Source organism: Marmota marmota, unplaced genomic scaffold, assembly GCF_001458135.2.
Source record: "Marmota marmota marmota unplaced genomic scaffold, marMar, whole genome shotgun sequence".
Classification (NCBI taxonomy): Eukaryota; Metazoa; Chordata; class Mammalia; order Rodentia; family Sciuridae; genus Marmota; species Marmota marmota.
This window is the reverse complement of record NW_025999990.1, coordinates 14,503,509-14,517,339: the sequence shown is the minus strand read 5'-3', so window position 1 is coordinate 14,517,339 and position 13,831 is coordinate 14,503,509. Positions and strand designations below refer to the sequence as shown.

General features: G+C 34.5%; 1 protein-coding gene across 1 annotated transcript in view; it reads right to left on the bottom strand.

Moving 5' to 3' along the window:
• The window catches only part of Mbd2 (methyl-CpG binding domain protein 2), a 105,569-nt gene that overhangs the window by 29,564 nt on the left and 62,174 nt on the right, over positions 1-13,831 (bottom strand). Inside the window, exon 5 of the mRNA XM_015482369.2 lies at positions 6,280-6,417. Within this exon, the coding sequence (XP_015337855.2) occupies positions 6,280-6,417 (138 nt within the window). The remainder of the gene's footprint in view (positions 1-6,279; positions 6,418-13,831) is intronic.

Genomic DNA, 13,831 nt, shown 5'->3' with positions numbered 1-13,831 from the left:
AGACTTTGTTTTGTTCACTACAGTATCCCCATTGCTTAGAAAAGTGCCTGACACAAGTGGAAGGCACAGTGACCAATGATTGGGTAAATAAATAAATTCATTCATTAATTCAATTCAATTAATTCAAGAAATACATATGAACACTGATATAATGAAGAGACTGTGCACAAAGAAATGAATAACTATAATACAACTATAATCAGAAAAGGAAAAAGAAGAAAAACTGAGGAAGGTATCCAAATCAGACTTGACAACAAAAGTTTTCTAAACAGAAATGGCATTTAAATTCAGGCTCAGAAATGAGTAGGAAACAACCAATTGAAGATGGAAAATAGAACAGCATGAAATATAATCATGTTATGTAAGGACGAGAGGTGGGGATGAATAACACATTCAAAAAGCTGAACCAGAGAAGAAAGTGAAGTCAGACAGGTAAACAAAAGCCAAATCAAGAAGAGCTTAGTCATGTAAAATGTTCTGACTTTACCCTAAAATCTAACAGGAAACATCAAGGGTTTTCAACAGAACATTACTATTAGAGCATCGTGTCAGAAAAGCAACTGGCTACAACATGAAGAATGAAGGAAGACAGGAAGAAAAGAGGATAAAATGTTAGTTACCTGGTATAGGGATGGAACGAAGGAACATTCAGGAGGAAGGATCAATAGGACTCACAGAAAGTAGCATGAAAAGATGCAAAGAATCAAGGATCACACTCAGGTTTCTGGGTAGGGCCAGAACAAAGTAGTGAACAGAGTACTTTTACTGGAATAAAGCACAAAGGTTTGATAAGATGCCGAAGGAGTTTAGCAAGATGAATTAGAGGTATGGTGATACTTCCAAAGTATGTCTGTTCTTCCCTAGCTGCCCTCCATCCCACCCCTTATTGTGAATTAGCATCTGCATACCAGAGAAAACATTTGACAGCAATCTTGGCAGGTGGACTAATAGCAATAACTCAAACTCAGGATAAAGACACAGATTAGGAATCACTAACATACAGGTGATAACCAAAGCATAATACAGTCACTCAGCCACATCAATGTTTATAGTAGATCGATTCACAATAGCTAAACTATGGAACCATCTAGGTACCCTTCAACAGATGAAAGAATAAAGAAAATATGGTATAAATACAAAATAGAATATTACTCAGCCTTAAAGAAGAATGAAATTATGGCATTTGCCAGTAATGGACAGAGCTAGAGACTAACATGCTAAGCGAAATAAGCCAATCCCAAAGAACCAAAGACCAAATGTCTTCTCTGGTATGCAGATGCTAATTCACAATTAGGGGTGGGATGGGGGGCAGCTAGGGAAGAACAGATGCACTCTGGATTAGACAGAGGAGAGTAAAGGGAGGGGAGGGGTATGAGGGTAGTAGGAAGGATAGTAGAATGAATTGGACATTATTACCCGATGTGCATATATAACTAGGCAACCAGTTTAATTCTACATCACATACAACTAGAAGAATGAGAAGGTATACTCCATATACGATATGTCAAAATGCATTCTACTGTCATGTATAACTAATTAGAATAAAAAATTGAAAAAAATTGTTGTCTAAAAATATATTAAAATATTTAAAGAAAACATTTAAACAGTAAAAGAAAATATTAAGATTTTATTACAAAAATGAAAATCAGTAATTTTTTCTTTTGACTATTCCAAATATTTCTCTTATAAAGAAAGCAATACCAAAAAATAAAATAAAGAAAGCAAATAACATTTTAAAAACTTCTAAAGACTGGCATTTAAAGAAACTTCAACATGAACCACCCTCAACTCCCGCAATTTCCCATAAAAACTTTTTTCCATTCAGCTTGTTCCTCCTTCTTTGCCCATTCCCTAGTAACAGCTTTCTGAAATCTACTCTCCCAAATTGGAATGTTCTCTCCCTCTCAAGTGCTTTTCCAAACTCCTCTCAATCTTCCAAGTCCAGCATACATCTCATCCAAACCTCCTAGCCAGCACATGTCTTATCCCAAACCTCCTAGCCACAGTCACCTCACCCTTCTTCAACACCTACAGCACTTGCCTATACCTTTTGTGTATGTGTGTGTGGTCCTGGGGATCTAACTCAGGACCTTGTGAATATGAGGCAAGCACTCTACCAACTGAGTTACATCCCCAACCCCACTTGCCTACACTATTTATTTGTCAATGTGTACAAGGCAGGTTCCCAACATTCCCCACAGTAATGCTTTTAAGAAGCATAGGACATGTCATGCATTTTCTATGCCCGAAGCAGCCAATTTTTCTGTCAAGAAAAAGGACTATAATACCTTTCATGGGATTCTGTACTTGAGCTGATCTATTTCTCAATCATAAACCATTAGGATAAGACTATACTGGATATCTCTGTCAAAAGTTAGAAAGAAGTAAAGGTGCTAGCTAGAAAGCCTTGATGAATAATAATTGTCTCAGTTATAACAACTACATACTGAAATACTTCACAAACTTTTCACACACAATGTGTTTAAAGTTGCACATGGTTTTTAAATTTATCTTTCATCTGCAATGTTTCTTCTAATATATTTTAAACCATTCTTTCTAAAAGATAAGGCTGACTTCTGGGAGGGGTTAAAGAGATATTTTATATCCTCTGGAAGGAGGATTAGAAAACAAAATAAATGGAAAAAAAATCTAAGATCAAGTGGAAGACTCAAATAAGCGTTTTTCACTGGCTTTAAATATTTACTCCTACAAAAAAAAGTGAATATTCTTTAAGAAATATAATTAATATTCATAGATTATCAATAACATCAAAAGCCTATTAGCACCCTATAATTTAATAATTAAAAGGAAGAAGTTATAATTCAAAGATGAAATTTCTTTGAGGATAAGAGTTAAAAAAAGAAGCAAACAAAGTCCGGAAGGCATTAAAGATGACAGCATCAAAGAAATAAAATCCAAAATGTGAGTTTTTCACATATTTAAAGACATAAGCCAGGAAAGATACAATAAAATCACAATTCAAGCACACTAAAATCCTAGGACATGTTTAAGTATCTGAATCAATACAGAGATTTTAGTGATCCTACTGTTGGGAATAACAATCTGATAGTTGGAAAAATTCACTTCATTTCAGGTTTCTTTTCAATCTAATGAAAAGATAATATCAAATATGCTAAAACTTTATATAAAAATTATTGACTACTTACTCTATGATAAGCAAGAGTTAAAATACCATTTATACTTCACAATTTTAATTATAAGCAGAAATCACTACTGAATTCTGTACAGAATTCTGTTTAGTGTACTTTTCTTTTTACATACACTAATTTACATTTTTAGAGTTAAGACATTTATAAGGAATCAATATATTAAAAACTGATAATGTGTATAATTTACGTTAGACTGCATATAATGACCTGGACGTATGTGCCTATAAGACAGAATTACTTTTATAATTGCTTATTATTTAAATTAATCACTTGAAACCTATTGAAGGTAAAATGTAGATTAAGATGCAGAAACCTAATCCCCGTTCTGGGCTTCAAAATTCAACATACCTGTGAGTGTGGTCCTAGGGACTGAATTCAGGGCCACTCTACCACTGAGCTCTATCCTAAGCCCTTTATTGATTGATTGATTCATTGACAGCTGTCTCACTAACTTTCTTAGACTGGCCTCAAACTTGCAATCCTCCTGCTATAGCCTCCTAAAACAGTGAGATTACAGGGGGGGGTGACACCACACCCAGAATGTGATATGGTTATAGAATAAAAATATCTACAGAAACTTCAAGAATAGAAACCTCATTGTCTAATTCATTTACTATATGATAAAAATAACTCCAAATGAAACAGGAAACTTAAAGTTTAATTAATTAACGGGTAGCAAAATTGGAAGAATCATTTTTGCCTATGTATATTTTGCTAACTATCTACTCAATAATGATTGAGTAGCTGTCATCTGCTATACATTTCAAAATATAATTGAAATCAACATCTTTCCTTTACTAACAAACCTGACTCTAAACTGGAATATCAAGATGACAATCAAGATGACAGATCATGATGTTAAAAGCATTAATTGTCTCTCCTCTACTTTCCTAGATATTTTGGAATCTCATTGGAGACACAGTAGTCACATATTACCTCAATTTTTATGTTGAAGATAATGAAGGCAAAAGACAACCAATGTCTTAGTATAATCAAACCATTCTGTAAATATCATCCAATAACATGAAGATAAAGTGAAAAACATCCCAAGCTTTTGGAAAAGTAATCTGCCTTCCTGTCTATGTAAACTAAAAGGAAGACTAACCTTCAAAAGACCTGCATTAAAATGACATTCTTTTTTTGCTGAGAGAGGAAAGGGAAAGAATTTAGCTTTTGTGACACATACTTTTCATTAGATAGTAATCTCATAAACCATAATAAAAGAAGGAAAACTCAAAACTATTCAACATACGAAAGAATAAGGAGCAATTATTCTGGAATCTTCAGCTTTAAAATTCTAAGTTACCAATATCTTTATAGACAGCAACATATTCAGTAAATATAACTGCTATAGTTTTTTAAATCTGTGAATGAAATTAGGTTCAGAAAACAAATTACTGTCAGAATGACCAGAAGTTGCTAACTGACTGGTCTGTAAACAAAATATTTGTTCATTATAGACTACATTGAGAATGTTTAGGCAAAGAAAAGATGAGGATAAAAATCTATTAAATGCTACCTATGAAAACCCAAATTTCCAATGTAGAACACTGTTATCAAAGATTATATATATTCTACCTTTACCTTTTGGGATTTTTGAAGCAACTTACTCTTTTACCCAATTATGCACTTTCAAAAATTTCAGTTAATAAAAATCTCTGTGAGTAAGTGATTTTTAAATCACCAAAAAGCGAAAGAACAAGATGTTTAAGACTTCAGACAGTACCTGAGAAAGAATACAACTAGGGAATGGCTTTACCTAGGTGGGTAAAGTTCAGAATGGCAGAATTCCTTCCATGTTGCAATGAATATTCTGAAACTACCAGTGTTTGGTGACTATCCTGGGTACAGTAGTAAAACAGAAGGGAAAAGCCTCACACAGAAAGCTGAATGGTCCAAAGAAAACCTAAGTGATGACAAGAACCTAAAGGCACATGCAGGTACGCATCTTTGATATTGGATGTGATACACTTACATGGCCCCTGTTGAATCTCTTGGGGACCAACAGTAAAGCAAGTTTAGAACTTCAAATCTTGAGACATCTATAGCAAGATGCTGATCCAATGTGGCTCCAAATATCTTCTGTTTTCCTGGCTCACCTGAAGAGGAAAAAACACTACAGAGGATGTGGGAACCGAATTTCTTTAAGTAGATTCTTCTAGAGTAACTGTCTGAAAGTTTTGACCCAGTCTTTTGTGAAGTCTGGAGATGAGACACTTGAAGGACTAGTGAAAAACAAAATTCAAATGAAAGGGTGGAGTGAGACATCTAAAAAGGGAGTATGAGAGCAAAAGACCATTGTTGTAGGTAACTCAGTGTTCCTCATCCTCAGGTGGGAGAAGGCAGAGAAAGGAGAGGAAAACAATACACAGATGCTTCTCCCTCCACTCCCTCACCCACTGTTACTGGAACTTCATAGAAATAGCTGAGCTTTTGACCACAATTAGGGGAGTGAATAAGCAACATTATGTAGAAGGTTTGGCATTTTGTCAAGTCTCCCTCTCTGACTATATGACATTACTATGCAGCAGGGAGGCCTTTCAGATAATACCATTTTTCTAAGAAAAGATTCTGGTGGAATACAGCTTGAAGCAATAAGAAAGAGAAAAATAAATTGAATTTATACAAATATGAAACTCACAAGACAATATACCATGTTTACAAAGTGTATCTGTTTTTCAAAAGGGGTGGGATGGTTTTCATGAAATAAGAAATCAGAAGTCCCCCCCTAAAAAGTAGTTTCCAAGTAACAGAAATATTTTTTAACACAGACTGCATGCTTCGTCCTTCTGTGCCATGTTACTCCTAGAAAGATAATCTTTAAAAACTAAGATTAGCAGAACCAAGTCTGATATATTACCACACAAAAAGCATAAAACTGTAGTCCATGTCATTAGATTCATTTTTAATGAACTTCTAAACTTTTTCCTCAAGATACTTAACCTAAATCTTATAATAGTGATTCTCCAGCATTCATGTAATATTCCTAGAGCATAAAATAATTTTGTTTCCATATACATTCCATTTCAACCAGAATTTTCTTGAACTGTCTGGCAAAAATACTAGAATTTTCTGGAAAATGAGACTAGAGGACAAATCAGGTTCTTACCTGGCGTGGCTGTTCGTTCATTCGTTGTGGGTCTGATTTCACTTTATTACTAGGATGATTTGTGACTTTGGTTACTGGTTGTTTGAAAATTGATGCAGTTTGTCTAATCGGCAATGTTGTATTCAAGTCTGGTTTACCCTGTGAATGAATATAAGTGTGTTTTCATTAATAAATATCATATATAAACACGATGATTTTTTTCTAATTCAATGTTTATTACTTTAAATCAGATTATTCCAAAATTCTCAGTCTAACTCAGCATTTTAAATACTCTGAAAGTACATTTTAAGTACTTTTAAGACAAATATGAATTTTTCTCATAACAAATGAAAATCTTGTGTATACTTCAGGGATTTGTTGTTGTTTTGTTGTTTGTTTGTTTGGTACTGGGCATTGAACCCAGGGGTGCTTTACCACTGAGCTATATCCCCAGCCCTTTTAATTTTGAGACAGGGTCTTGCAAAGTTACTTAGGGCCTCACTAAATTGCTGAAGTCTCAAACTTGTGATCTTCCTGCCTCAAGTAGGTAACTTAGTATTCCTCATCTCCCCAGGTGCTGGGATTATAGGCATGCACCACCACATCTTATATACTTTTAAATGTAAGAAAATTCTCTATATAAAATTCATAATTAATTTGGTCTTTAAAGTATTAAGAATTTTAAATTGCCAAATCTGTTTGGGTTATACAAAAGGAAGGAGAAGTTTAAGGACAACAATCACTGGCATAGCAATCATCTCTACATTTTGAGAATAGAGAAAAATATTGGTACTAAATATACGTGGGTATTAAAACATAAACAACCTGATCAGCAATTAGAAAGCCACACTTACATGAAATAACATAAATTAACTTTCCTTTTTATATAAAAATGAAATAATTCTTAAAAATCTCAATTAAGAAAAATGTGATAAAATAAGGATATACAAGTTAAGCATGCCTAATTTGAAATTTTGGAGGCACCAATGTCATCACAAGTGGAAAATTCCATACCTGTGCAACACGTCACAGTTGGAACTCGGGTTCACTAAAAATACTTATAAAATTACAGTCAGGCTATGTGCAGTAAGTATACATAAAAAAACAAATTTCGTGTGTAGACTTGGGTCTCAATCCCAAGTGAGCTATCTCATGCATGTATGCAAATATTCCAAAATCTGAAAAGAACCCAATCGAAAACACATCTGGTCTCAAGAATTTTGCATAAGGGTTTTTCAACCAGTATTCCTAAATTTTAATATATTCACATTTAATCTTTTTACAGAAGAGATTTTAAATTGAGCTTCAGAAAGCTATGTAACACACTTATCAAGTTTTAACCAAGCAGAAAATAAAAATGTGAGATATACTCTAATGAGGTCAAAATGTGGCACAGAGTTGTTATTAAATTCTCTTGCAATACCCCAACAAAAAACAAGAAAAAAAAGTATGGGGGAGAAAATCCAATTTAATGATTGTGCTGATTCTGGCAAAAAAAAAATTGTTTTTCATACACATACACACACATACATATGTACACACATAATACAGTCATTTATATTAAAAAATATACCCTATGTATTTTTTAAACAGAAATATACTTGACAAATTTATAGGATATTTGATGAGTTTTTGCCTTTAGTATCGCCACACAGAAATTGCAAAATATCTTCATCTTCTCAATAATTCTCAAACCCAAGCATACATCAGAACCACCCATCGGGCTTGTTAAAACAACGTGGATGGGCCTCATCCCCAAAGGTTCTGATTTAGTAGAGCTGAGGTGGGATCTAATAATCGCATGTCTAGGAAGGGCACCATTATGCTGATGCTGCTGATGCAGGAACCACACTTGAAGAGGCAATGCTCTAAAACAAAGACTGCTGATTTGTGGTAGGAACACCAAAGCTAACAGATGGGTATCTGTTGTTCACTTTTTGGTACCTTCAGTACATTAAACCAGCATCTAAAAACCTGGTGTTTTCACATAAAGTCCGGAATCCCAGCTCCTCACACAGGAAAGGTATAGGAGAAATGCTAGACTTGGTTTGGCAACAACAGGCCCTGACTGACAACAGCTGTCCACCAGGGATGTCAGGTTCTCGTTTTGCAACATTTCTCAATAACTTACATTACCTACCAAGCTCTAAAGGCATGGAGTTTGTGACCACTGCTTAATGAGTATTAGCATCTAGGAAGGTAAGTATGGTAATTACTACAACATTTGGATCCACTAATAAATGTGCCCTCACCTCTTCCCCTTTACCCACAATACACCTACCTCCTCTGTACGTACTGAACATTTCTGTCATTCCTTTATCTCAGTTTTCTCCAAAGGTATGTTTATATTCATCTCAAATGATTCTAACATATTATTTCTCTGATATACAGCTTTATCTTGATGACTTTAAAAAATAAATCATCTGCAAATGTGACTGACAGGCTACAAAACCACTACCTTGGGATACCATCTTTAAAAAATACGACGCCCACGAGTGTGAATTTTTAAAAAGGTCCCTGCTAATTCTGTATTCCACAAAAAGTTTGGACATCTCTGATTCATGCATCTAAAACGTTCTGAAGTCCTTAACGAAGTCATACAATCTACAAAATTGTCAACATTCAATCTTAAAAAAGCTTAACATACAAATATTTATGGAAAACTGTTTCTGTTGCTAATTGGGTATAATCAGATAATTGTTTCATTAAACAAATACCTTGTTTGGTTTTTAAGTTTTTTGTTTTTTAATAAAAGAACAATATATTCTGCTGGTGCTAAAAAAAAAAAAAAGTGGCAGCTATTTGTCGGAGCAAACATATTGGAGCCTGAAATTACGATTGTTACAAAGGATAACTGGAGGCAGCAGGGACCCTTCGAAACTGTTCTAAACCATGACTCTAGATTCAACACAGACTGGAAGCATGGGCCACATGAAATTATTGATAAGTAAGGCTGATGTTTTTGCATTAACTTGTGCTTTGGGGGCACTAAAGAAAAATTGGGAAACCAGCTAAAAGATTCAAGACATACAATTAACCTCTATTGTTCAATGAGGCAGTTAATCCCCTGGTGGCACAGAACAGGGGACCTTATTCAAGCATGCTACATCATTCTTCTCTTAATCTCATTTGGGTTTTTACTACTGCTTCTCTTTAACTGGCCTACCGATTTGACAGAAATAAGTTTTTACTAATTAATATTATATTCCAAAAACGTATCAAGTTGAGTCATCCATAAAGCTGGACTAACTGGTTTTCCCGGAGGCTGTTACAAAAACAGTAAATTGTATTATCCCTCTCCCCTAAGGACTTGAAGAGTCACCACTAATTGACACCCAGCCACATTGCAGAATTCTTCTAAACAATAACCAACAGGCCATAAACTCCTTTTAACTTAGGAGTTAAAAATCGAACAGTCACAAGCGACAAGATTAGAGCTGCCCATATATTTGAAATCTCTTTCAATATTCAAAAAAAGTAAAGCAGTTCTTTATATTACAAAATGAAACTGGCAAACAAGCACATTGTAACATTAGAACTAAAGGTTTGCAAACTTTGTCAACTATTCTCATTATGTAGGCAGGTCCTTGAATGAAAATTTAATGAATTTTATAATGTACACTAGACTTATTTTTAAATTGTTTTTAGTTGTATATGGACATAATATCTTTTTTTGTGGTGCCAAGACTTGAACCCAGTGCCTCACACGTGCGAAACAGGCACTCCCCCGCTGAGCCCCAGCCCCAGCCCCAGTCCCAGTCCCAAGTATTTAATTTTTTTGAGGACCTATTCTATCCTCATTGCTGAGGGGAAAATAAATTTTTATTTTGAAAGAAATTTCTTCTCTTTCCATGAAGTATGTGAGGTGGTTCTTTGTATACTCACAAAGGACAGATATGCAATAAAATTTTCATTTAAAAAATTTAATTTTTAAAAACACAATCAAGGATGCAGAGAAAAAAAATTCCTTTTGACAAAGTTGAAAGTTATACTAGAGCTGAGCATCAAATGTAGATCTGAATTTTCCACAGGCTGAGGCAAAAAGGAACATTAAATCATTTAGTTATCACAGTCAGAAAGGAGGAAATATACCACTTAATGAAGAAAACAAATGTCCTGGTGCTAAATATAGAAGAAATAAAGACACTCAACATTACAAGAACTATTAAACAGACTTCAAATGGGTTAACTTTTTTCCTTTTTTTTTAGTAATCTTTCATAAAAGAACATAAGACTTTAAGGACAATTCAGTGAAGATAATTCTAAAAAGGGCTAAAGCAGTGGGATCTCATTATTGCATAATCTTCCAGTGATCTAACTTAATTACAGAATAACTTAAGAGGTGGATAAGGGTTATGTTTCATAAACCAGTGGTTGTCCAGTATTTTTTGTATTCTTACACAGAGAATTTTAAAAATATACACACCTCACTCATATTTTAAAGTTGATAACAAGAATATTTCATATTTTATTTAATGTAAATAATTACAAATGATACACTTACCAGAAGTATTTGAAATACTAACACTTTAATAATAAACTATTATATCACTTTATGATGTATGTAACAGAAGTCAATATACCCAATATTACCATCTATACACACACAAAAAAAAATAAATAAATAAACTTTTTTCTCTTTGAATTAATGATTCCATTCCTGCCAGGCACGATGGCACGTGCCTATAATCCCAGCAACTGGGAAGGATCATATTCGAGACCAGCCTCAACAACTTGTTGAGGCCCTAAGCAACTTAACAAGATCCTGTCTCAAAATAAAAAATTTTAAAAGGGGTGATGGATATAGCTTAGTGGTAAAGCACCCCTGGTTCAATCCCCAGTATCAAACATAATAATAATTCCATTCTCACAATTACTTCCTATTTTAACTTGAAAATTTTTGTATACATGAATATTTTTTAAACTTTGTAACCATAAAACTCTTAGTGATAAAATTTCTTCTACAGCATATAAACCACTAAGAATAATGTATTACATACAAATTTTTGGATTTAGAAAACACACACACACACACACACACACACACACACATATAATCTTTCTTAATTATTTTTGTTCTATCTTGAGTCAAAGTCTATGTTGCCCAGGCTGATCATGAACTCCTGGTCTCAAGTAACCCTCCTGCCTCAGCATCCGGAACAGCTGAAACTACAAGGCCCACTGTCCCTGGCCAGGAAAAAAAAAAAAAAATTTTTTTTAAATAACTTTACGGTCTAGATAAATACTTTTAACTTCAAGAATAGGACAAAAATTAGTGTCAATTCTATTCCTATTCTTAATTTTGTATAGATGTAGCACTAAAAAACCTTGATCACATAAATAAGCAGAATGAATTTTACGGCCATTCAAATCTCTGAACTCCTTTTGAGTTGTATGTTACAATATCACACAGTGAACCATCAAAAAGATATTAATAATCAGTTGATAACTACATAAAGTCCTCTAAATTTTTTTGAAAGCAAAGAATTGTACTTAAGGGAAAAAAATCACTGTTATTCATTTTCTCAAACCAATATTTCAAACTAATTGGTAATCAAATGTTTTGTACCATAATAATATTGCTGACAATAAGAGGAGGGGGCCTGTAAGACCAAAGATTGATAATGAAGAATAGAGGGAATAACAGGTGCCTTTGTTTACAGTAGGTATGTTTGCAGAACAATTGAAGGAAACAGTATACTATATACAGAACTTAAAGATATATGAAATGAATTCCTAAAAATGATCTGGGTCAAACTTTCACATAACATGTTCTGAACACCAGAGACTTGCTGTATATTCTAAATACTGCTTTTTTCAGTCTGGCTTTGAAAAAAGCTGCATGAGAAAGTTCAACATTGCACATATTCCACGACTGGCTCATTTTATCCTTAAAATTCATGCAAATTTTGCATTTCACTTTAAAAATTAGCCTTAAGGTTAAAATGTTGTTCTACCTATCCAAAGTGTTCAAATAAAACTGATAGTTCCAAATATCATTCAAGCATTACTTAATTCTGTGCTTTTGTATACACAACATAGAGATATTCATGCCCCAGTTTGAGAAGTAAAGACTATATCTCTAACTTCAATTTCCTTATCTGATAGGAGGATAACAACTATTGCAAAGATTCTTATAAGGATTCAATGAAGTAATGCATATGTACTGTTGTAGTTGTCGTTGCTGCTGCTGCTAATGCAGTTTCCAGTTAGTCACTGAACCAATATTGAGTGCCTACCATATGCCAGACACTGACTACACACTGAATACACAGTCATGAAAAGAAAAATCAACAACAAAACCCAACAATAAAATCCCTGCCTCAGAACTTTTAATTCTGGGGGTAAGGAGAAGATAACAATAAGCAAAAGAAGTTTATAGTTATCTTGGCACACAAATTCTTTATCTCTTTCACATTAATTCGATACTGAGCATACCTTTGAAATTTAGAAAATTAACCTGTTGAGCTTTCCCAGAAGCAGTCATCCCTTGGCTCACACACAGACAGATGTGCCTGAGTAGTATTTTTAGATCAAATTAAGACTATTCTCAAAAAGCAATTCCAGATCTGCTCCAGAATACATACAACAGCCAAGTGAATGCTATTCCATAAAACCAAATGTCAACAATGAAAAGTGCCTGGCAATCTTCCATAGTTTTTACAATTTAGATAAAAATTCACATACCATAAAACTTACCATTTTAAAATAGACAATTCAGCAGTTTTTCCTGTATGCACAGGGTTATACAACCTGGTGGGAGACCAACCTTGCACGTGACTGGGTCACACTCCCCGGCTGGGGGCTGAGGCACTCAGTCACAGAAATGTGGCAGAGCTTTCCCCACCCTTCTTGGGTTCAAGGGTCAGTGTCTCGTGCATGGGTGTGTCTTGCTACAGCCCCATGGGTGAAGCTATGCTCACCTGTTCCTTTGTAATATAACCCCTTGCTCTGTTTAGGATAGAATCTTCCATGGAAGTGCCTTGTGTGTGTCCCCTTCTCTTACTGTGCCCTTGGGTGTGGCCTACCCAGGTGTCAGTCAACCTGCTGATAGTGAACATCAAGAAGATAAACTCAGCCCCCTGAAACCTGACCCCTTGCCTCATTTGAATAGCTTTTCCTCAATAAAAAGGGTCAGGGCATCTCGTTCTCTCTTCCTGGGGACCCTTAAGGTCAGAGGAGCTGTCACAGCGACCCCAAAGAAAAAGGTATTTGTGTCTCTTGTGTGGTTATTTCGTGCAGCCCAGTTAGCCCATTTTAACTGGAGTGACCCCTGAGCCTTTTAGTCACGAGAACAGAAACCCGGCAGCAACCTTCATAGTTTTTGCAAAAAGTAAAGTGTATCAGGCATCTATTATTTTGTATGGAAAATCCACTTGGTCTAATATACTAAGTGAGGAACAACATTTAAGGAGATCAATAGCATCATACTAAAAAAAATTATTAATGGGTAGACTACACTTTGAGCTCATTTTAAAAGGCCTATATTTACAGCTAACACAAGAGTGGAAGGCTGAAATCCACTGTCAAAAACATTTCTTGAAGAGTTCTGCTTGAAAAAAATTTCTTAAAG